Here is a 24,844-nt window from a genome sequence, read left to right as displayed (position 1 = left end):
AGACACAACTGCTGCAGCTCTGCTACCAGGTGCTTTGCTCTGTCCAATGACATTTTCTAAAGGCAATGCTTATTGTTCAAGTGTTATTCGAATCACAATAATAAAGTGAAGGACATCTTAATATCAATCCTGCTTATGACCTTATTTCTTAAAAAACTAAAAAATTGCTGTTCATCTTTGTATGAAATTCTGCAGGCTTAAAAATAGCTTGAGCTGGAAAATGAATCCATGACAGTTTAATACATGAATATGAAACCTTAACTAGGTGTTGCCAAACGCTATCATCTATTCGTTTTGACTGAGCTAACTTAACATATACCATAGAACTTCATGAGACGGTTAGCATCAAGCATGCATGCAACTCTATGAACATATTCCAGGATGTGGTTGCTCTTCAATCTCTGGGGATGACATGACACCCAAATCTTAGAGGTTATTTATGAAGGTAGATTTGTGTCTTTATTATGCAAACAAAAAAAATGTTTTGAGAGCAAATTTCTTGCATTGCAAGCAAAAATAACGTTTTTAAGTAAAAATATATAAACTGAGAATTAATTATTTGTTAGTTTTCCTTATGAAACTATTATTTTTGCTCTCAAAACAAAACTTTTGCTCTCAAAAAAAAACGTTGGTCTCGAATCAAAAAGTTTTGGTGGGCGGGGCTTACGCTGCTGAATGAACCAGGAGTTTCTATTGGTGGATCGACTGGGCACTTGGCGTCTGTTCCGTCATTAAACTCTGACGGAAGGCGACTGTGAGGAGCGACACGGAGGTAAGCAGACTTTGAACTGTAATCATTTAAAATGAAGCAGCACTTTACGTTTTTTTAATGTTTTTCATGTTAGTGTTTTATTAAGAACAACATGGAGGGCTGCTAATAGAAACTCCTGGTTCATTCAGCGGCGTAAGCCCCGCCCACCACGTACAAAATCCGAGAGAGAAATATAGTACTTTCAGAAATTCAGGTAGCCTATAGGTAAGTAGACCTTCTGTAAACTATGTTTTTTTAAGTAGACCAATACTTTCAAGTACTTTCAGAACGTTATTTTTTCAGACGTGGTCTTAGTTACCCTGGTCCTTAAACCAGTCATCTGGTGCAGTGTGGGTCCTTGTACCCGGAGTGGGGCTAACGTCCATGCTAGCTGCTAATTGTTTTGCGTTGAGGTGATACTTGAGGCTCGATGTGAATTCCTTGTTGCATAGCTTGCACACAACTACGCTCTTATCGACGCTTCCATCCGTGTGTTTATTATAATAAGATTTCCCATTCACAGGGCCACCCGACACGGTCTCGTCAGCTTCTTTGTTCATGTTCACTGTGGTTTGTTGTTGTCTGAAGTCATGAACGCTAGTTGGTGCTCCAGTATAATCGGTCCCCCCGAAACTCATCCAGTGAGAAACGTTCCGCGGTGCAAAAAAAAGTGTAAAAATGCGTAAAAAATGTGTAATGCGTTATTTTTATGTGTAATTAATTAATCTTAGTTCATATTGTAATTAATTGATCGCTCAAGTCCCGGCCCTAATATATTATATATAAATATATTCTATTTAATTGTGAAACATCGGTCCCTTCCTAACCGTGTTTTGTTTTACCTGGATGTACATTGTGAGATTATTTTCAAATGCTCTTGGCAAGGAAAATGTACACATTTTCTTTTGTTGTTTCATTTATTGTCATCTAAATCATTTGGATGCAAAACATTTTACTTTCACTTACGATGCACCTGCAATTTTAAAGCCTGCTTTCTCCTGTTAGTAGGGGGATGGGATTCAGAATAAAAGGAAGAAACAAAACCCAGTATTCATCTCTAGCCTCAGACAGAATGCTAAATGCTATGAAAATATTTCACCTATAGCCCCTTTGTAGGCACAAAGCCATTTCCCACTCAGCTGGGAAAAAACAGCCTTTTTGAGAAATTCTGAGGCATTTCAAGTTCTGCCATTCAACTTAGATATGACTCATTTTAGAACCGTATCAAATTTGTGTCGCAGACAAATATATACAACCCAATTAACACACAGAAGCATGTGGCCATATAGCTGCTGACATTTGTCCAAAATCCCCTCATTCTGTCAGGGGCGGCTGCTGGTGCAGGTTGAAGAGAGGACTCAAATGCAGGATTTCTCAAATTTCCAGAAGGTGCTCTTTATTCACCAACATAAATCAAAAGGACCGTGCACCAACATGAATCAAAAGGACCGTGCACCAACAACGACTAGAATTAGACAATGACGCGACAAGGGACAACAGGCACACGGGGCTTAAATACACAAGGGAGGTGCAGGTGATTGGACACAGGTGGGAACACTCAGGCAATCACAGGACAGGACAGGAAGTGAAGCTCACCCAGAGACACGAGAGACAAGAAACTACGAAATAGAACCGGAAGAGGATCCAAACCGTGACACATTCCTCCCACCAACGTACTGTGTGGGAATGGACTGTGATTGGTTTTAACCCTCTGCAGGTCTGCTTCTCAGATCTGCCAGCTATTCTTCTTCATCCAATACATCACTGTCTTTCCCCTGCAGAATCAATACCCTTGTTTGTTTTAATCCAACGAATGGCCTTTAACAATTATATGACTTGTCATCAAGTCAGACTGGGCGGCCAGCGTTTCTGAAATTGGAGTGAGACAAGGAGAAAAGATCTTTGCAATGAAACCTCTTTCATGTGACATGTAAAGTCTTAAATAAATAACAGAGATCTTTGTGTCACTCCAATTCCTCATCCTCTCACTCCAAATTGAAGTTACCGCTGATACTGGATTATTAATATTACTGTATGTGTTTCAGCACAATAGGTTCTTAATCAGATAAGTTCTGTATTTTGGTTATAACATTAGGTATAAACGCTTGAGGTTTGATCATACAATATGGATGTGGTGTGGAGGAACATAGTTTGCCATAATGTGAAGTTTATTTTATCAAATCAAGCTAAACTCAGCCTAATTTGTATGATGGATTATTCTACATTCTTACTCTTTAGATGAATGAAATGACACTTAAATGCGAATTGAATTACATCTTATTAATTAACTATTAAGTTACAAATTAAATTAGAGCTGAAGTTATTAGTCAAAAGTCTATATAGGTTTCACACATGAAGAGCAGTCTTCTGGGTCAGTTTAAATCAATCCAACCCGATCTCATCTCTACACAGACTTAGTGGCTCCCTGTGTGCATCGTAATTACTATGGCCACTAAAGGTCACATCTTGCCAATAAATGCTAAATGTGTTGTTTGACCTAAGGATCCACCATGTATAATTGAATGGTTTGATCCGAATTGCTTAGGAAGGTTCCTCACTGTCACGGTTTGGGTTCTTGTCTTGTTTTATTTTGTAGTTTCATGTTTCTTGTGTTTCTGGGGTAACTTCACTTCCTGCCTTGTCATGTCTTCCCCTGTGATTGTCTGCTGTGTCTGATTGATTGTTTCCAGCTGTGTCCAATCACCTGCACCTCCCTTGTGTATTTAAGTCACTGTGCGTTTAGTCTTTATAAGAAAAACAAACATTCGTTTTATATATATATATATATATATCAAAAACAATGTTAATTCATCGCCATTAATACATTTCAAAATGTGCGATTAAATTAAATTTTTGACAGCCCATTAAATAATACTTTGAACCAGGGCCCTGTTCCTCGTACGTGGTTAACTGCGTTAGGCAGATCGTTTCCAGCATGGGATGATGTAGATCAGGTTTTTTGGTTCCCTGAAGCAGGTTAAGCTAAATCACCATAGCAACACATCGAAAAACTTGAACCTGCCTCGGTGCATGTCTGTTAAAGCAGCTGGATAAGTTCACCACTCCACCGGGAAAAAAGGCAGCTCTCTTCCTCATTGATGAAAGAGCGATATCAGTGAGGTTAACGTTTTACAGGAGACAGTTCTCAGAGATCACATAGATCCATTTTTACATCACGATGACGTCCTGATGAACACCACACGCTGCAGCTGAGCGTCCACTGTCTCACACGCTGTCTCTCATACTGTACATGTCTGTCTTGCTATGCAGAGAACATTTGGAAAGCCACTGCATGTCGTTCTCTTCGTTAAGTTCTTTTGGTTTATTTGTTGCTCTTTAGGCTTGTTTTTATCTACTCATTCTGAGAGAGTTGCGATCATTATTCTCTTGGATGAAGATGCATCCATGAAGCATTCTGCCAGCAGGCACATTTAAAGAAATACAATTTGATTGATTAGAGCGATGAGGTGTCAGGGCTGGTGGGTGCAGGCAGAGGCAGGACTCAGATGCAGAGTTTTAATGATTATCACCTTTTAATGAATCCAAAATCAAAAGTTCAAAAATCCATCAAGGAAAACCACCAAGGACACTATGACAACATGCCGACGAGCGCAACATGCAAATACACAGGGAAGGTGCCCTTTGATTGGACACAGGTGGAAACAATCATCGACGATAGAGGAAGGCAGGAAGTGAAGTTACCCCACGGTCACGAGAGACGTGAAACTACAAAATAAAACAAGACATGGACCCAAATCGTGACATGAGGCACTTAAAATAAGCCTATATATTTTACCAAAACTTACCAACATACAGAATAAACAACGTAAAAGATACACAAATATGTTCAATTCATCCGACATATTCAAATACACATATATTCTCCTCATGTGCGTTCATCATCATCTCCTGCTCGTCAGCGGAGATCAAAAGACGCTCTTCCTTTAAGTTTATTTGCCGTTGTACCGTTAAAAAATCCTTGTTTCGGTGATCGACTCTTCCGCCTTTTGATGTATAACGCGTACGCTCGTTTATCCTGATGACTGACATCTGGTTCAAATTAACGAGACAGTTTTAGCACGATCCTACTTCGGGGAACCGATCTCAATCATTTCGTTAAAGGTAAAGTGAGGCAAAAAAAAAAATCTTGTTGTTTCTGATTAGACGATTACACTCAACCATTACATGGATACTGTCACCTACACTACCTATTAGCTTAATTTGTTTCAATACAGCCTGTGCAGTACACTGTAACATCATTTTACCATGTATGTCCATATCTAAAATCCTGTGTCAGTGCTTGCACAAACCCCATCCAAGTAGGCAACATTAAAGTTATGAAACAATTCTGCAAACTGCTATTAAGTATGGTGCCAGATTTGATACCACTGTGATTAATTAAAAAGGTTAAAGTAGTTTCTGGCAAGAGCATAGTTCTGAGTTATAATATGTTTTACTTATGCTTCTTTTTCAATACAAACAAACATCATTTTAAACTACAGCTCTTTGTGCCACCTTATTAAAATGTGAGTGAGCAAAAATAGAGAAACAAGTATCTATTTACTGTGCTTTATTTGTGATTAGTTAAACCTGCATACTTGTTTAAGAATCAACACATGAAATGTGCATCAAGTATGTGGATGGGAAACTACAAAAGATGAAGCCAGTTGAAGGACATGCATGTAGATGTCTTTTCCAAAAGAAGAGGAGCCCACGGCACTGCAGCAGGACCTTCAGCTGACAAGGGGTCTCAGATTAGAATTGAAATTTTCAAAACTACCGGTTCAATCATTGTGTCACTTGTACACATCAAAAAAGCAGTTTTTCATTTCTTTGAACAAGTTGCAAATGTTTTGGTACATCCATGCAAATTATTATGTACTACAATATCAATTGCTTATGTCATGTTGATCAAAATATATTATAATGGGTCTCTATTGAATAGAATTGAAAACAACATTCATCGCATAAGTCTTAACATGCAAAATGGTTGAACAAGTTGTCATAATATGTCCAGCATATTTCTATGCATTTCCATTTGACTAGAAAACACAAGGGGGTCAGATTGGAGATGACTTGCCAAAGTACATGGTAGTTGGGGGTCAGATTGGAGATGACTTGCCAAAGTACATGGTAGTTTGGGACAATGTCAGTTTTCAACGCTCCAACATTATCAGGCAATAGTTTGCAACCCACAACAGGACGATCTCACCCTAGTCCCCATTCGATGTAGTGCACCAACCGTCCAACAAACTTTGGCAATAAATATTCTAGATTCCTGATTAACCCCATGGAGGAAATGTTCTCAGCATGGAGATGGAAAGTATATGATCACCAGCCACATACACAGATGACCCTTCTGGCTGCTATGGATGCAGCGCGTGATAACATAACTGCAGATGCCTGCAGAGGCTGGATAAGACACTCTAAAAGATTCTTTGCACGCTGCATCGCAGGAGAAGATTTTCATTGTGATGTGGATGAGAATCTGTGGCCCAACAGACCAGATGGTCAGGAGGTGTAGGAAGACTGCAATGTAAGTCCTACAGCACGGCATATGCAGTTTCCCCTAAGAAGATTGTCTTATGTTCACATTTCTACTTTTGTTTTTTTTTCTTTGTGCTTTGCAGTGCTGTCTTTTTCTTTTCAGTATTGCAATAGGTTTAACAACAAATTACTGTAGAAGACGCCACAACGCTAACAACACGAAAACAAAGAAAAGTGCTTCTTTGTTTACATAACATTACACGTCATTTAGCTGATGCTTTTATACAAAGCTACCTGTTTTTCCACCAAAAAGGCTCAGCAGATGATGTTCTTCCTGAGGCAGCTGAAGAAATTCAACCTGTCTCTTCAAGACTTTTTTTTGGCTTCCAAGACCCTGAAGCGAGTTAGAAAGATTGTAGCTGACCCCTCTCACCACGCACATAAACTGTTTGTGGCCCTTCCATCGAGCAGGAGGCTGAGGTCCATCAGGACTAAGGCCTTCCACCACACTAACAGTTTCTTCCCGTTGGCAGTCGGGCTCATCAACAGAGCCCGGGTCGCCACTGACTGACTCTCTACATTTACATACACTTTCTGTTGGCTGGTGCACTTTTTTATTTTTTTTTTATTTTTAACTTAACTAGCCCATAGCTTTAGATAACCCATGGGATTATGTTATGTTATGTTTTATTTTTATCTAATTCCTGCACTATGTTGTCTGTTTGTCGTACATTCTCTGCTGTGAAGCACCAACCGCCAAGTCAAATTCCTTCTATGTCTGACATATATTATGGCAATAAATGTTTCCTGATTTCTGATTCCTAACTACAATTTTATGCTACCACTGTTAACCCACTGTTAGCCACAGTGGGTTACACGTAGGCAGAAAAATGGGGCTATCAACATGAAAGCGCTCTGCTTCTGTATTTATAATCATTTTTACAAAATACAAAGTCCACTTGCGTCCATGTCCCTCGTGACAGGCGCCTCCCGTCAGTGTTTAATGGTGGAAGCAGACATTAAGCGCCCAGTCCAACCACCAATAGAAACTCCTGGTTCATTCAGCGGCGTACAAATCACAAACTTTTTGGTTTTGAGACCTAAGCTTGTTTTTTTCGACTAAAAGTTTTTGGTTTGTGGACATACAAACCTTAATATAATGGGTACTCACTTACACCTTGCCAGAATCTTATAATATTTATTTGTCTAAGATAGTCTTACATTTTCTGTTCCAGTCACAAAGTCGGAATCAAAGAGGCGGGCTTCCCTGCTTTACCACGGACTCCCTATCTTGACGTCAGTAGATGTGGTCGGACTAACCATCTATTTGCTATTTGGAAAGCCGGTTGAAATGGCTTTGCTGGTTTGGCCCATCCACCGACAATACAGCATGTAGGCCTCACTTCTGAAACTACATCACTAGCTGGTTCAATGGAACGTTCAATTTATGCTCATGATGATAAATAATAGAAATTGAATTTACATTGACATTGTTTCTGTGTTGCCAAAGATTTGCATGGAGATTCGAACAGGTTTAAGACTACATCGCTGTTGGTATGAGGTTGGTATGTCTTGGTTTGTGGGCTCAATGGAGATTATACAATGGTGTTAATAAAGGAAAATATCAATTGAATTTGAAATGCTGCTCTTGTGGACGGACTATCATCCACTCGATAATCAAATGAACCTTGTGAACAGTGGTTGAGGTTGTGCCCACTGAGATGGAGCGTAAGAAGTTTCTTTTGAAAATCCTACTTGATGAGCAACGGCACAGAAGGGACAAGCTCTCCCTTCTAATCAGTTTCCCTCACTGCTCGGAAAGATGCTAATGGACATGTCAAGAGCATCACAAATAGGATGCGCTAACAGCAGCTTAATGAAAGATGGAAAAGAGTTTGGGATACGGAAGGCTTATTGACCAATTGATAATTAAGGACACTTTCCCCCTCCCACAATATTCTGTCCATGAGAGGACAGACAGGAGTCAAATGTACGCGTTCATCTGTCTGTATACTCACAGCTCTCCGACTGCTTTGTCGAGCAGTAGCACGCAGCAATTAAAAACATTCCCGCTCTAACTGTCCTGTGTATGTGTTACACACATTTGGATGCCAGCAAAGACAGACACTCACACACAGTCTTCCCAGCACTGATGCTTTAGCAGCAGTTCCCAGCAAAGCATGTGAAGTCTCTAATGTTAATTAATGGGAGAGACCAGAGCATGTGATTCCTAATTAACCCCTGAGAATGATAGTGGGAAGGCATGGAAGTGGAAAAGAGTCTAAAAAAGAATGCAATTAGTTTTTTTAAAGACCCCTTTCCTTGCTAACGATCCACATGCAGCAAACCACTCTGCAGATCGTTAGCAGCTGACAAGAGACGTGGCTGAGGGTTTTCATTCCACTGCCACCATGCTGACTGGCAGGGGAACATTGACATCATGTATCTAATTGGGTAAATGAAAAAAAATCAAGGCGGTTTGATGGCCCAGCATGAACGCTAACCCTGCTCAACGGCGGAGTGATGCGTCATCCGGTGAAATAAACTCACCGGATGTTGTTTGAAACCTGACCATGATCTGACACGACACCTCCTAATATTCACAGCACGTTACGAGGTGGGGGCACAGACTGCGTTAAATGATGTGGAGGCCCTAAGAAACAATTTAATCTTAGGCCTGATCAAACAGAGACACGCCACTTGGCAATACGTCGCTCCAGAAATGTTGTGTCCTATGCATGCCTTGTTTTCAAGCTTTTCTAGGGCATACAAGATAAATATTATCTTCAAAACGGTCTTCAAACTTGCTACAAGCAGCTAATCAAATCAAGGATAAGCTTTACTACCACTGACTTCATGTTGTCATAGATAGGTGTGGTAGGTCCGGCTAGGCAGTCGACAGTTAGAAAAGAAAAGAAGTGCTTCTAGCTTGTGGATTTACTATATCATTTAAATTGATTTAAACAGTGGCTGTTCTGGGGGCATTACTAGCGATACTTTAAGTAGTTGTGTGTCTCAAACTGCACCAACTTCAATCCTTGACAATACACCAGCCTAGTCCCCCTTTAAGAAACACACGGACAGAAAGAGATTAGTTTGCTTTGTACATCCATGTGCAGACTATCCGTCCGGACACCCCTGAGATACCTTCAAGCATACTTTTCAGTTGGAGTGAGTGAGCGCATCCACACCCCACCGAACTGCCAATTGGGTCACAGCCAGTTCATTGGCAGTCTGGCCAAGAGCTTCACACCACATGCCACATTCTGGTTCCAGAATAAGAGGTGTGGAAGGGAAACAATGACTATCCAGATACTGGACACAGTGAAAGTAATGGGATGTGGCAGTTCCAAGGTGGCTCATTTGAGTGGAACATCTGTAGCAAAGAATGTGACAATGTCAAATTCTTTGACTCTAACAGTAATACAGGTGAGCTTCAGGGAGAAAAAATCTTATTTCCTATTCTGCTGCTGACCTGCTCAGGTAAGTTAAAGGGTCAAAATGCCCTCAAAATACTAAAGTGTGATCACCACAAGATTCTATATATTTCTGTGTGATGTACAGTACAATCTCATTCTATGAGAAAGTATGTCCAACCTTTTGACTGGTATTGTGAACTATAAAATTAGAGTACCACCCAGCTACCACAATCCTAATGACAAAATATCTCAGTTGATGAAAATGTTGATACTGTATATGTATCTGCAAGAGCTGATCATTGTAATCGTATGGAAACAATGCTAGTGGATGGTTTTTCGTAAAGGTCACACTCCCAGGTTGAAAAGAAATATGTTTTGATCGACGTCCATCTAGGATGGGAGGTGGGCACATCTGTCAAAGATGGGACTTTCCCCCAGGAGACCAGTGTTCGTGTCTCAAAGAAACAACAAGATCTATAAAATAATGAAAAAACATAATATTCTGCTGCTGAGTGGTATGTGGACATTTACAGCCAAACAGTCCAGCATTTTTGCTTTTCGGCTAAAGAAAAGTGCAGCAAACGAAGTAAATTTACATACAGGCCAATAACAGTGGAAGTGTGCATGCACGTGTGTGCACATTTGGGTTTGTGTGTGCCTCTTGGGGCTGAACTCCATATAGAGATATAGATTTTATATACCATAATTTAGACAGGATATAAGATTTATACGTAAGATATTTTGTTTGTTTTAATAAAAGAACAAGGAACAGACATGTTCTATGGGCCAGGGGCACAACATGGAAGAATTTATATTGATAGTTGACAACACTCAAGTAAGCTTATTGACTATTGAAGGATTTTTCACTGCTTACGTTGTGTTTGAAATGTTACTCCACTTTATCAACAGTCTATTGAGTGAACAATTCGGTCTCTGGGCTTAAGTGAGCCAACTGGTGAGATATTTGCTGCTGCCTGGGCCAACGTGGACACAATGTGATTCCCTTCTCCCAGCCAACTGTCGATGACAGGTTGAGGGTGCCCATGTGGGGAGACGAAAACAAAACTAATGGAAACATGTAGAAGCAGATAAATGTCACTTTCTCAATCACGTGCACTCTTGTGAAAACACACACACATACACTTGCAATTACAACAGCTGTAGAAAACCCTGTACTGCATTTCATGTTTGTAACATTAACAACATGTTAGATCTTTATCGATAACAGCCACATCCACATCAGAATGAGAATTAATCAATTTCACGTAACACTGCAGAAATGTCTCTGTGATTTGAGTATGATAGTAAACAAGCACATTTGTTTTGTTCCAAATCATAATGTAACAGCATGCGTGGTGGGATTGATTTAATGGTACAGTCAGCAGATACTAATTACCAGTAACAGGTAATTGGGGGTGCTATAGTTGTCATCATCATCATCATCATGTTGAAGAGGTGAGACCAATGACTCTGACTTGGGACACAGTGTTGATATTTAAGAGATTAAGATGTACATGATGGATGACTGAATAGAAAATGTATTGATGCATGGGCCCAGTTTCATAATGTCAGATTGTGGTCCATTCGAAATGTTCAACAGCTGCTAATTTAACTGAGGTATGCATTTGACATTCTGTGGTCGCTTTCATATCAGTATTCTGTTAATCTCTTCTGGTTAATAGGAAACACTAATAAGAACTTGATCTTAGGAGCTGGATTCAATTGCCAATATGTATGGGGGTGCTGCTCGTCTGTTTTTTCTCAGAATTGTGTAAATTGTAAAAAACTGTCAATTCAATTTTTTTAATGTTTTGGTGTAACTCACTGAATGAAATTTAACTACTCATTAGATCGCGCAGCATAACTGTTCAGAATTTCTTTAATGCACACAGAAATGACTTCAACATTCAAGCTCTAACCTTCAACCTGAGAAAAAATCATTTTTGCTCCATTTTCATTCCAAATCCTTGTGATCAATCTTTCTTCCGTCGCCCATCTGTCTGTTATCTTCTTGCATTTGTCTGGGGTCTATTTTGCCCCAGCCATCCACAAACCACCCTATAAAGCTGACTTTTCTGGCCGCCTCATCGCACAGCATCGGCGCTCCCTCTTTTCAGCCTGAGGTCCGCTCGGGGAATGAGATGATGCTGCCAAAGATGGTGAAAATGTCTCCCAGGAATGAAATATTGATAGACGGAAAGGCCTCGCCTCTTGCCCTTGCACCTGCGGGCACGGAGCGAGAGGCACGCAGTCGATGAGCAGCGGAGAGAAAAGCCTAAACAAACACACTAATCCTGAGGAAAAGAGCCAGACAGAGAGCAATGCCAACGCCACAGTCCTGTCCAGCCTTTTCCCTCTGAGGTATCGTTATCTTCTCCCTCCCCCTCTGTCAACCATTATCAGATTCTCTTGCACTTCACTTGATGCAGATTATTTCCAGCCTAAAGCCTTCCAGGCTTAACATATGATCCCCTTCTGGCAAATAAGGGAATCAATAGAATGTAAATAAGGCAAGGGGAAATTAATCCAAACATCTGGATTTGCGAAGCAGCAAGTAACGTAAGGCCAGGGTGAAAAATGCCAGCCTTGTTTAGGATGAACTGTCGGCTTGCTGTTTGAGCATGCCTCCATTGCAAATTACAAGAAGCAACAGTAAACACGGCATCCCTCTGCTGTTGTTTGCGTTTGCACAGAGCTTTCAGAACTCCCCGAGATGACGTTTGCATCAACTATGTGAGGTCAGGTATTGTCGGATTATCAGGTCATTCAAGCTGTTACATAGCTCCAGAGTAATAACGCCTGTGTCGTTCGATGGCAGCTTTATCTGCCTTGAGAAAACAATGAAGCCTCAATGGAATGATATCCATATGCATTCATCAAATCTCCACAATGCCAAAGACTAAAAACAAGAAAACATTGTGCGTTTTCATCTGGACACCTGGATTCCAGTCGGAGTGAATATCATTGATTACTTACCATTGATCCATTTGGCCTCCGGGTCATGGACCGTGAACTCAGGTTTGAATAGATCCTCCACGGACAGTTTGGTGCTGCTTCCAGCTTGGCTGTCAGCTGCAAAAAAAAGCCATTCATAGTTAAGGTTGGACATGGATACCGCGTTTGTGAAACTCCTTCTTGTTCTCAACTATCTGTTGACTTTCTAGCATTCACACAGTTTAAAATCATTCCTTAGCTTTTGCTAACTTTGGAATTCACTTCCAGCACAATCTTGTCGATGCTGTAATAGCTTAAAAAAACAACTTGACCCATTGTGGGTTGTAATATTGGTCTTTGAAGGCATTCTGAGTAAATAGCGCTGTTTGTCAGAGCTTTTAAAACACAGTTGGTAGTATTTTATGGCTTGATCTTGACAAAATATAAAACATATTTCCAAAATATATGATTATTACATGTTTTGGCTAATAAACAATTTACTATCACTATATACATGAGTGTCGGCCATACAATGCAAAAGACAGTACAGTAGTTTAGAGAATTATCATGGATGGTTGGTCAAGTGTCCGCAATGTTTTCGTTTAATGAATTTGGAATGAGATCACACTAAACCCAATAAACCTGAAAAGTCAGACCGTCAGTATAGACAACCTGGAACGTGAACCTTTATCAATTTCCATTTTCCTGTTTACCTGTCGATCACAAACCACTTCTGTTCAGACCTTTGACCTTTGCTTGTTAACTCATGCATCTTCACTACAAGAAATCACTGAACACACTACTTGTAGTGTGCTCCGTTCATCAGCATTCAGGTCATTTCCCTTGTTTACCACCTTGGCACATAAAGCTCCATTAATCAATATCTTTTATAGCAACAATGAATCAAATAACATGACAGGGGTCCCTTAGACTGACGAACCCAGAGAAATAGCTTGTATGCTGCACCAACATTTTTTCAGCTTTTGCTTTTGGTTTGACATCTAGCATCTTTACAGTTGAGTTTTTCTCAAACAGCGTTTTTAATCGAATAAGCTTTTGCGAACCGACAGTACGCAACCTGTAACACTTAGAAAGTAATCAACTAGCTAACATCTTGCTTTAAACGTCTTGCAAATACTGGATATTTATCTCGCACGTTGGTGGAGACCCGAGCTGAGCAAAACAGAACATAAACAGTGGACTTGCATGGGAATGATAACTTAAATAAGTATCCCATTGGCCAAAATGTGAGCTTTAATGTTTTTGTTAATTGTATGAAATTAGCAGTATAAAAACAGATACAATTTAAATTAACTATTGGCTGGCTATATGGTTTAAAGGCTTAATAAATGGTTTCAAATGTTTGTCCAACACTGTTAATGTGTTCATTTAAATCCAGATCTAATGTAAAGAACTCATGGAAAAAAAATAGGTGCATCCATAAAAATATTTTTAGAGAATGGCATTTCACATTCTATTGGTATAGCGATTACTTTGCTTTTTTTCATTTTTAATTATGATGCCAAATGAAAGCTCCTCCTGAATGGTACAGCTGCTGATTGTGAGCAGAATTGCAGGGCCATGTCATTTTGAAAGTCAGCCACATTGGCCTTCCTTGATGATTCCACACAGCATGTCTGTTTATAGAGGCAATGAAAGTCTAACCAACCGTGGAATACACATGGGGAGAGTGTGCCGCATGGCCAGTGGATTGTGATGCGTTTTCATCCGTGAAAAATTGGGGCTTTTCTTTCATTATTATGGAGGCAGGTATATAGTTTATAAAAGTATTGAAAGGATAGAAAGGATTACACCGCTGTGTCATATAGAGAGGTTCAAGGACTGATGGGATCTCACATACCCCAACTCAGTTTTGAGTGGTTGGAGTAAATTAGATCAAGCAGGCCATAAACCTGGATTCTTTATAAGGACCATCAGGGAGCTGCCATTTTGAAGCATCAAATATCCTATTTTGCCGGTTGTCATTCTCGCTTTTTTCAACAAGGGAACAGAAGTTACCGTAGTTGGACTGCAGAGTGAGGCAGCAATGCCATATTTATGGCCTACTTTACTCCAAAGGGGGCAATAAATGACTAAATTACTAAACGTAATGTCCTGCAGTGAAAACGACTTGAACTAGATATTAAGACCATTAACTCATGTTGACAATGTCATACGTAATATTACACAAACTATACTTGCGCTGCCAGAGGAGTCCCTTCCAGATGGCAATTTGAAAGAACGTTAAAGACACTTATAGGGGCTTTTCTTGTCACAACTGGATGTTCCAGTCTTATTGTACTGAGCTTTGTCTTGTCATGTTACTGTTAGTTCAAAAACCAAGATGGCAATGGCTTAAAATCAAGATGGCAATATTAAAATATGATCAATCAATTGAAACAGCAAAGAAATAGTTTGGATTGCGGGGTTGCAACTGAACCGAAGAGTAAAACTGAGAGTCCATATAAATCAAACAATGAGCTCAAGGTAGCAAAAATGTTTGTACGTCAAATGGGGATTCTCTTTTGTTCCTCAACACATAATAATTTGTTTCATTGTTGGTATAAAAACAGACGGTTATCATCAGTGGAGAGATGAGGTAGAGAAAACTTTGTTGAACAAAACTCTCATCTACTGCTACAAAGTTGTTGTCTGCAGCCTTTTGGAGGACTGGACTCTTCTCCGGTAAAGGAAATTTTGTTGATCTATCCATCCATTTGAAACATGTTTAGAGCTTTTGACCAATTTGAAAATCTTAAATCTATACACAATTTGCCACGAGCACAAACACTTGGTGTTGAAGTGAACAGCAGAGTTGAGTGATCATTTTCTGTGCAGCAACAGCTTTCACATCACACATTTATTTGATTTACTGTTAAAGGTGAGGTGTCTGAGATCTGGCCAGAATTTTAATTAAAAATGAGTTGTCAACAGAATGTGGATAGGTTACAATGTTAAATCAAAGATGTCTAGTGTGTTGTAGAGATATCTACTGAGCATGCTAACCATCTAGCCATAGTCCGGCCTGTCTTATAATACCACTCGTTTCTAATAGGGTGACTATGAGTGACTGTTGTGTCACTCATTAGAACATGGTAGGACAAAGAAGTTGTCTTACCAGTTGAAAAAAGATGCCTTGCCCTCCCTGCCGGCGAGAAGCTGCTTTGCCAAGAGTAAAGGGAGCCAAAGGTACACATGCAAAACAGGGGCCTCTTAGACAGTAGAGCACAATCTGAGTGTTACCTGGAGTGAGGAGGATGACCGACATGGTGATTAGAGAGCAGACCACCAAGATGACCAGCAGAGCGATGGCGATCCCTTTCCAGTTCCTTTGAGGAGGACTCCCACCACCTAGATCCTGTAGAAAGGGAGGTGAGGGTGGAACAGTGAATAGACCTTCCCAGCTTACACGCCTATGAGTAAAAATTACCCTTTTTCACAATGCTTAAGTCTAACAGTTATGATGTTTGACGACTTAGTTAAACAAAAATGTAATTTAAAATGCTAGATCTTTCTTCAGAGGTAAGAATGAATGCTAAATCGCTGAAAGGTTCAACAAAGCAGGTCTTTCCTAACAGGCACATGTTGCATTCAACTGTAGCACAGTGGTGATGCTCACAATACCTACTAACATTCTTTCCCTGCACGGTGAAGGATTTGCTTTGAAAGGCACGTAAGATGCTCTGTATAAGTGCTGGAGTACATATATATATATATATATATATGTATATATATATATATATATATATTTGATTGTTTTCACCATTGCTCAGCCAACCCTATTATTTGAGTCACACATTCTGACCTGTACAAAACACACACATTACTTTCTGCTGCGGCAGAGAATTTGGTACGTAAGGAATACAAGCGGACATTTGCATTCAAGGGCTTGGAAGTCAAGACGGCGGCTGGCGGTGACGCAGTGTTACACTTGCGGCTCACCTTTCAGCAGTTTCACAAGTGGCTTGGAGAACTACAATGGCCGCCTAGAGCCCATGTTTGGGTTATCCATTCTGTTAATCAAACTCTTCTTTCTGTGAAGAAACAGTCTAATGTTCTGACAGAACTGAGGCTTTTATGACCCTAAAAAAGGATTATGTGTTGGTGGTCACCAATACAGCAGCCGTTTGTATTTAAGGGCTTCATCTGTCAAATTGGCTGCAGAAGGTTTTGGCTACAGCAATCTGAGTGACCACAAAGTTGCTGAGTGTGATATTATCTAGAGTGAATAGCTATCTAGGAGAGTTTGTGAAAGCTTTTGCTGTTCCTGGTTTGAGAGGGATTTAGAGTCTTCAACCGCATCTGCTGCCTCTGATAAGATGCATTAAACCTCCCCCTCCACATTTCTCATCCCCACAGCTTCTGCTGCCCTCAATTACCCACAAAACCCTGTCAGTGAAAAATAGTGATCACTGACCACCAACCAACCAACTAGTGCATCTTGATTGGCCGGGGTGGAAGCGGAACAAAATGATTGCCAATTAGAGCTGGTTTCCGCTTCTATCTCACATTTTCTGAAATCCATTTCTAGTACTTGGTGGTTTTAGACCAGTGTAATTTACTTTTTCCTCCAATAGTCCAGAAATGTGGCACATACTGACTGATGAAGCAAGTATGGTGGAAGTACATTCAGTACTTTTTTGTTAAGGACTCTATTGTAACGTTGGAACTTTCTTCTACTTTCTAAGAGTACATAAATCATTAGATTGCATTGAATTTTACAGTCACCAAAGACTTAGACACAAAGTACGTGGCTACAGTGTTACGTTATTCACAGCCCCCACCGGACTCATAAGACCATTCTATTATCCGCTTATTTCATTAAAACCACACAAAGCTGACGTGTCCTTGAAAACTGACAGCAACTCTAAATTGCCTTTGTGCCTCCATGCATGACGTCTTACTCCCTCTCATTTGTTCCCCCCCAAATTTCCTATTCAACAAAATTTGAATCACCCACAATATATTAACTCAATTATAAGCAATGAGACGACCATTAGGATATTTATAACCTGCCGAGATCCCTCCATTACCATTATTATAAATCTTACAAAACCTATTAGAAAAATGAAAGACATCAACCAATCAACAGACATATTCCAAATGTAAATTACTCCGCACAAAAACATGGAGGTACTGTAGTCCATCTAAGAAGGTCCATTTTGTTATACACTGTTTAACTCATAATGCCTCATGGCATTTGGATGAAAGGATCCTCAATACAATATTTTACATTAACTTAAGTTTTTCGTGTTTTCTGACTGAGCCAGATGCTGATATGGTTCAAAAGGATCCTCGTTCTTTTCATTACATCATGGGTGTTTAAAGCCCTTTAATGTTATAGACTATTGGAGCATATAGTACACCCATTGTAACCATAAAGTACCATAATCCAACCTACTGAACTAGCACAGAAGTAGAAAGTGTCACATTATGATGCTAGTCTAACCCTTTACCAGGAAAGGCCTGAAGACGGTTAGAAAATGTAAGCAGCAGAAATGTTAAGAAGTGACAGGAACTATGTTTTGTCTTTTGTGATTCTGAATGAAACCCAGCTGTCGCACATAACCTCGTATGTTAGAAATTGTTACAAAACATGTTAATTGAAGCTTGCTAGAAACTGAGATAATGCTACTAAAACAATTCTGGGTAACACTACAATAACTACACAGTATGAGTGAACACTTCAATCATCATTTTTAAAGTATTGTTCCAAGATTATCACTCATTAGTATGCAGTTGATAACATTTATGAATGTTTTCCACCCAATTCGGTGCTGGACTAGTTTAATCCGGCCGTACATCAGCAGTAATCAAGAATACAAAATAGTTTCAACCTGTATCTAAGAGAGAAAACAAGCATGCAGAGTATATTTCTCATTTTACTGTATTTAATCAATTCACAATTCAAACAACGCATATTGTCATGTTAATATAAACAATCAGGAGGCTGCACTTTGGAGTTGATTGCAGTTGATTGCAACTTTGAAGTGCAGATGGGTTTGTGGTAGTGCAGAATACCATCTGCTCAAAGTATTCCTTTCTGTGTTTTGTGCTAAAATGTTGTTTCCACCTGTTCACCTGAAGTTAATCTCAACAGGCAGACGTCAGAAATCCAGCAAATCGACCATCCACACGTTTGCATGTTTTTATTCACTTACGAGCTTTCTGGTTCCTGTGTAGGGTGGAGATCTACAGTGGTCTGAGAAAAATGAATAGAAGTAAATAGCTGCCTTTCAGCAACAAATAGTTGAGACACCAAACGTTGTGTATCACATTCCAGTTTCCTAGAGAAAATAGTCCCGGTACATGTGTCTGTTGCTAGACAAACAGAATTGGAAACAGCCTAGCACTAGAAGTTGGTTGATAATTAGATAGGAGATCAACATTAATTTGTACGCCATCTGAAAACATCCCAAGATATCGCACCATGTCATTCATTCATATTGCTCATGATGCCCATCTGAATTGTCTTATTTGGATAGAAGTGTCACAACGCGGTGAAATTGTCTGTTGTTTTACTCTGTTGGGCATTTTGTCTTGTCATTTGCGGTTTTATTTTGAAATAATAACTCCTCTCGTTTCAGGTCACTTACCCTTCCTCATGTGTCACCAGTCTGATTGTCTTCCCCTGATTCCTGGTTGTGTCCACCTGTTCCCCATGCCCCTCCATGTGTATTAATAGTCTGCGTCTCACTTTGTCCTGTGCCAGTGTGTTCATTGTTAACCATGAGATCCACTTTGTACAGCCACGCTACAGGTTCCCTTTGTTATTTTCCAGGATTTTCGGTCGGCCCAGTGCCTTCACCTCCACGCAAGTTGTTTTGATTTCGTTCAAGTCTTGTAGCCTAGGTTTAGAAGCAAAGTTAATCTTTCATAGTTCTTTGTTTTCCTCTGTAAGGAGTGATTTTGTTTTTGAGAAGTTGCCTCCGTCAATAGAGTGCGTTTGTTATTTTGATCAAATTAAAAAATTAAAAGCCTTTTTGTTTTCCTCCTAGAACGGAGTGATTTCTGTTTTTGATATATATATTTATAGCCACACTACTTCCTGGTTTATTTTATCGGAAGAAGCGTGACCTAGGATAATTTCATAGCCCACCGTAGACTCTGTCTGGAGGACCACGGCTGCATTAATAAAGACTCCCTTACGTACCAAAGAACCCTGCGCCTGCTTCCTATTTTCCTACTTGCCCTGAACTGTTTGCGAAAGCCAGCGTTACCCATAATCAGTGATTGGGAGTTGTTTCTGGTCTCATTTTTTCGGCAGCCGCCACAGAGCTAAAAGCTGGCAACTAACGAATGCGCAAAATCCACCCTTGTTTTTTGAGTGCACACTTATATAGAACGCTCAGGTCAATGTAAACAGGTGTTTACTTTGTGGCTTAATACAGAACACCTTGTGACTCTCAACCAATCAGAATGCTTGATTTCATCTACCGTATTATATAGAGTAGTATTGTGTGTGTGTTTGCTAAGACTGAAGAGGAATAATGAGCAGTAACTTTCTACAGCTACCTATGGGTGCACATCACTTTATCACAGCTTTATCCGCTTCTCTCCAAGCCATGTGATTAGCATTAGCATCTGGCTAGCGGACTCTAATACATGTACATTTTTATTTAAACATATTTAACACATAAATACACACCTAAAGCACAAAACTATGTATTGCCAGGACATACTTACAGGTCTCTGACCATGTAAGATAATATCAGTGAAACTCTGTCCCGCCTGTCTACTTTCTCTCTCGCCAACCTACTGTGTGCGTTACAGGCATGCTCAAAACAAGAGCTCTGATTGGCTGATTATTTTAGTCCCAATGATGACAAGTAAAGTCCTTCAATACATATTTGCTTCTATCTATTTAATTTCTGACAACCTGGTGGACGCACTCCTCTCTCCACCTTTGGCATGCACAGCAACTTCCACATTATGAAGGAAATTATTAAAATACTTCTGACTAAATGCATATTAAGTCATACATTTTTCAAATTGTTGCTCCTTATTTTAATTTCATCAGTTATTACTTGTTTATTCAACCCCAGACAACAATTAGAACCCTCATTTAATTAAACTGAAAAAGGCTGTTATCGACCTGACTCTCTGGAACATATGCTATCAAACTCAATCAATACAATCAATTATTCATCAGATCAAGTAGACCATAGAACATATTGGGACACATTTGTTGTCAGAGACATAGCTGAGTGAACAGTGATGATTATGCCATTGGGTTTACTCAGAGAACATGCTGTAATGAGTAGTAGTTGCAATGACCAGTAAAAAGATCTTCTTTAAATAAGTATAATTTGGATAATTCAAATCATGCTTTTTTTTCTGCAGAATATCTGCTGACATGTCATGGAATAACCTCACCACGACAATGTCTGGAAGGCATTCAAGTCAGAAAAGCAGGCAAGGGAGGAAAACCTCCAAAGACTTCCGCAAAGCAGTCCCTCGGCAGTCATATGGCTTAGTTGTGTTCTATTGGAGGCTATTTTCGATAATAACATCCTCTGTCTTTGAAATGGCATGGATTGGCTTCAAAACCGAGAAAAAACAACTCCATGGGAAAAAACACACATCACAGAAAGCCTACAATGAGAACAGAGCAAAGGCACAACCAAAGAGTCTGATTCCTGTTTTAAACCACTGAAAATATATCTCACAGTATGTATTGTGAGATACAGTGGTAGCTGATGGATTTTTTTTTCAGCCAATCAGTTAACATCCCAATATGATTCAATGCAAAAAAGGGTATCAATCACGCATTATTACTTTGCAGAGAAAAATGTAACATTTATTCCATCAGTTTAACATAATGACATGTATATATAAATAAAACAATATTCAGAATATGATAACTACCATATCGTAACTGTTATAAATATTGAAAATAAATATAATATATATAAAAAGATAAATATACTTTTTAAAATTAAATCTACAAGAACATATGTATGTATTGAGATACACCTATGAACCTAGTTTGTTGGGGAAACAACCGATCAGTGTGTTGAGGAAAGACCAAAAGCCCCACAAAACTTTGAATTATTTTGAATAAAATGTCCCTGTTTTCTTCCACGTCCTGGTTGTGTGTCCTCACCGCAGTCCTGTGTGCGTTGAGCTGGGTAGCGATGTCACTTTTAACATGGTGACGTCATGCATATATGCAATATATGGCATTAGCATGTAGCTAACTAGCTAGCTTAACATCCCAGGTGTAGGATCCCATGTGCAGCTTCCCTTTCACGCCGGTCCGTTGTCTGATTGTGAGGTCAGGCTGATCTGGGTCCAGCTGTTTCATGTCTAGTTTCTCCGGCAAAGTTCTTCTCTCGTTCTAAGTTTGGGTCTTCTTGGAAGGACACTGACGGTGGTCGGTCTTGTTATATTGTTAAACGGCGCGTCAGAGACGCGCCATGAGGAGGGCGCACCGAAGGGCTATGCCCAAATCTCCATGTATCTAAAATGATAATGTTGATCATTAACTTTATCAGTCATTAGCTAACTGCTTCATAGACCCGCCACTTTGGGACCCGGCCCAAGCCCTGCTGAGACAAGCGGACAAGTGGAGAGCATGTGCAGAAAATACATATAAGATAGATCTTTATTTACAAATATTACCAGGTCTTCTGCAATGTGAGTACACTTCAGCAAAACATTCACAGTACAGTTACAAGAGTAGTAAAATCTGAAGATACGCCCAGCACCATTAGGTCCTAAACGCTATGCTGCTTTTTTGCTAAACTTCCCTTTCACTTGAAACCGCTTGCAATGTTGTTTGTGTTCCTGAAGGTTCTAGGTTCGGAAGGTTGTTCCCGTGTTTGCATTTTGAATTTTTGAATTATTAAAGGTACTTTTTTGTTTGGAAATTCTGCTTCTGAGCACTGCTTCCTGCCACGCCACCCTGTCGTCATTTACTATTGTATATATTGTATGTAATACCATTATTCTAATGAGGTGTTTTATTCAATATTTAATCGGACAACTACCTATTTAATTTAATAATAGCATTAATAACAGCTATCAGTAATTATTAAACATAGTTCATTATAATTATTATAAAATAATAACACTATTAACTAACGTTTAATTAACTATGAATTAACCATTTATTAATGTTGTTAATCTTAATATTGTCAATTAGGCTTCATTCATTTTTACGTAATATTACGTCATAGTTTAAATATCTCTCAGCGCCAACACATCCCCTACACATGATAATTATTATGCTCATTGCTGGCACATTTTCTTTGAGGGGGAGACTGAGAATAATAAGACATTTTTTAAAATTAGAATGCTAATGCTGCCTTGTGTTTGATGTTTGATTAAGAACCCTGCCATCTTCATTAAACTCTAGTTAATAAGCGTAATCCCCACTGGCCTTTTGTGCAAGTGTGTGTTTTGTGCACAGACATAAATGCGACTAGCCCGCTGTCAAAAGTGTCAGGCTATTTATAGAGTCATTGCCTGGACTCTGACCTTGAAACGAGTGTGACAAATGACAAACAGGATTTTGGCTGAAGCTGAAGCCATTTGAACAACGGCAGCGGGTCAGAGAGGGAGAAAAACGGCTTATTTTTGTTTACCCATGAAATACTATTTCTCACTAGCTCGTGAGTCACTGACAGCCACAGCCAAATCCATGCTAGGGTTGTGAGGCTTAACATCTGAAATTGATCTACTAGCTAATGGGAAACGGCAGGCTTAGCTACATGTTGTCGGCAAATTGTATTTAGCATTATCAGCCTTGCCCTGAAGGACAGTGTCATTGGCCTTTAGTCCATGTGGGATAGTTCCCAATTAGTCACACTGCCTGCCATATTGGTTTCAGATATACTTGTTGTTGACTCACACAGCCTTGCGAAGGAATCCCTTTATATCAGGGATTCACAAAGTGTGGTGCGGGCACCCCTCTGGTGCACGAGCAGCCTCTAAGCTAGAGGAAAAATGTAATGGTGTCTAATGGTGGAATAACTAATATCAAACATCATTCATAAAAAAAAATGAAGTGAGTTTTTACAAAGTAGCAAAATGAATTATAAAAATATTCTTTAAGATTCAAATTAAATTAAATTAATAAATTCACATCAGCTCCTCCTTTTACGTACACACTCGCTAATGTTGGATTAGATTGTGCCGCTAAAATGAACTTTTCATTCATTCATTCAACAACATTCATACATATATGGTAAAACAGCTGTAATCGGGAAAACTGTCATGAGAGTGGAAAGGGACACAGAAAGAGTGAGGAGTCGGTGGCAATAGAAACTGAGTTTATACTCACGCCTACCCTTCATTCCCCCCCGCTCTCTTTGCCTCTTTGCTATAGCCTGTCACATGTGCTGCGAGTGAAATCCTCAGATGGACTCCTACCTTTTTTATTCATATTTGTTGAGACTGTGCATGTGCCACTATTTATTCTTTATATGGTTTATTGTGTTCATATCATTTCAAAGACCCTTAACACGGAGGATCAGTCGTAATATGTAACTGTGGCGGCGGGAGTGGTTTGGCTCAGCTGCAGAGGGAACAGAGTGGGGAAGTGGCTCAGGAAACTGTCCCAGGTGGAGGTGTAATTGACCTTAGCCGCATTCATTTGAATGAGCGCTGCTGTTCAAAAGTGACGTGATTAGAATTAATTGAAACTTTGTTGCAGTGTTTCTGGGCATTTTCCCACCTGTAGTTTGTTTGCTTTGTTGCGATTTGGGATTGATACAATACAATGTTGCAGTTGCCTCTTTGATCGGTTTGTGTTTACACTGCAACATTTCATACAAGACTAAATATTGTAAACAGCACCAGGGGGTGCGTGGCATAAAAAGTGTGGGAACCGTGCCTTTATATTAATAAGAATGCAGGAGCACTAGAAACAAACATCAGTTTCGAGGAAACCCGGGACTGTGCAAAAAGCAAAAGATATTTTGCTGCATAACCCAGTCCCCAGATTAACGGGTGACACGACAAGGATTAAGTCCTAATTGATTAATGTTCGAATTCTGTGTGCAGCACAAAACCACCGATGCTGCTCTGTTTATGCAGTAAAATTGTTAGAGGGTCGAAGAATTGTATTCCTTCTAGCTCTATTCAATTAATTCCTCTGGTATAAGCAGGTAACAGTCAGTAAAGTGATGCAAAAAGGTATCTCTGCATATTGAATAATTACTCCAAACCATTATTCAGTCCAACACCGAGCAGACTCAGCATTTGCCTGTGTTAAGCCAATGCTGGTAAAATAATACAGCGAAGCAGT

At 39.7% G+C, this 24,844-nt stretch overlaps 1 protein-coding gene across 2 annotated transcripts in view; it reads right to left on the bottom strand.

Moving 5' to 3' along the window:
- The window catches only part of LOC119228322 (inactive dipeptidyl peptidase 10-like), a 188,268-nt gene that overhangs the window by 69,641 nt on the left and 93,783 nt on the right, over positions 1 to 24,844 (bottom strand). For both annotated transcript variants that reach the window (XM_037487687.2, XM_037487688.2), the window contains exons 2-3: positions 15,835 to 15,949; positions 12,634 to 12,729 (exon numbers count right to left, since the gene is read on the bottom strand). In XM_037487687.2, coding sequence (XP_037343584.2) covers positions 12,634 to 12,729; positions 15,835 to 15,949 — 211 coding nt within the window. The remainder of the gene's footprint in view (positions 1 to 12,633; positions 12,730 to 15,834; positions 15,950 to 24,844) is intronic.

This window comes from Pungitius pungitius, chromosome 10 (assembly GCF_949316345.1).
Source record: "Pungitius pungitius chromosome 10, fPunPun2.1, whole genome shotgun sequence".
Taxonomy (NCBI): Eukaryota; Metazoa; Chordata; class Actinopteri; order Perciformes; family Gasterosteidae; genus Pungitius; species Pungitius pungitius.
This window is presented reverse-complemented; position numbering and strand designations above follow the sequence as displayed.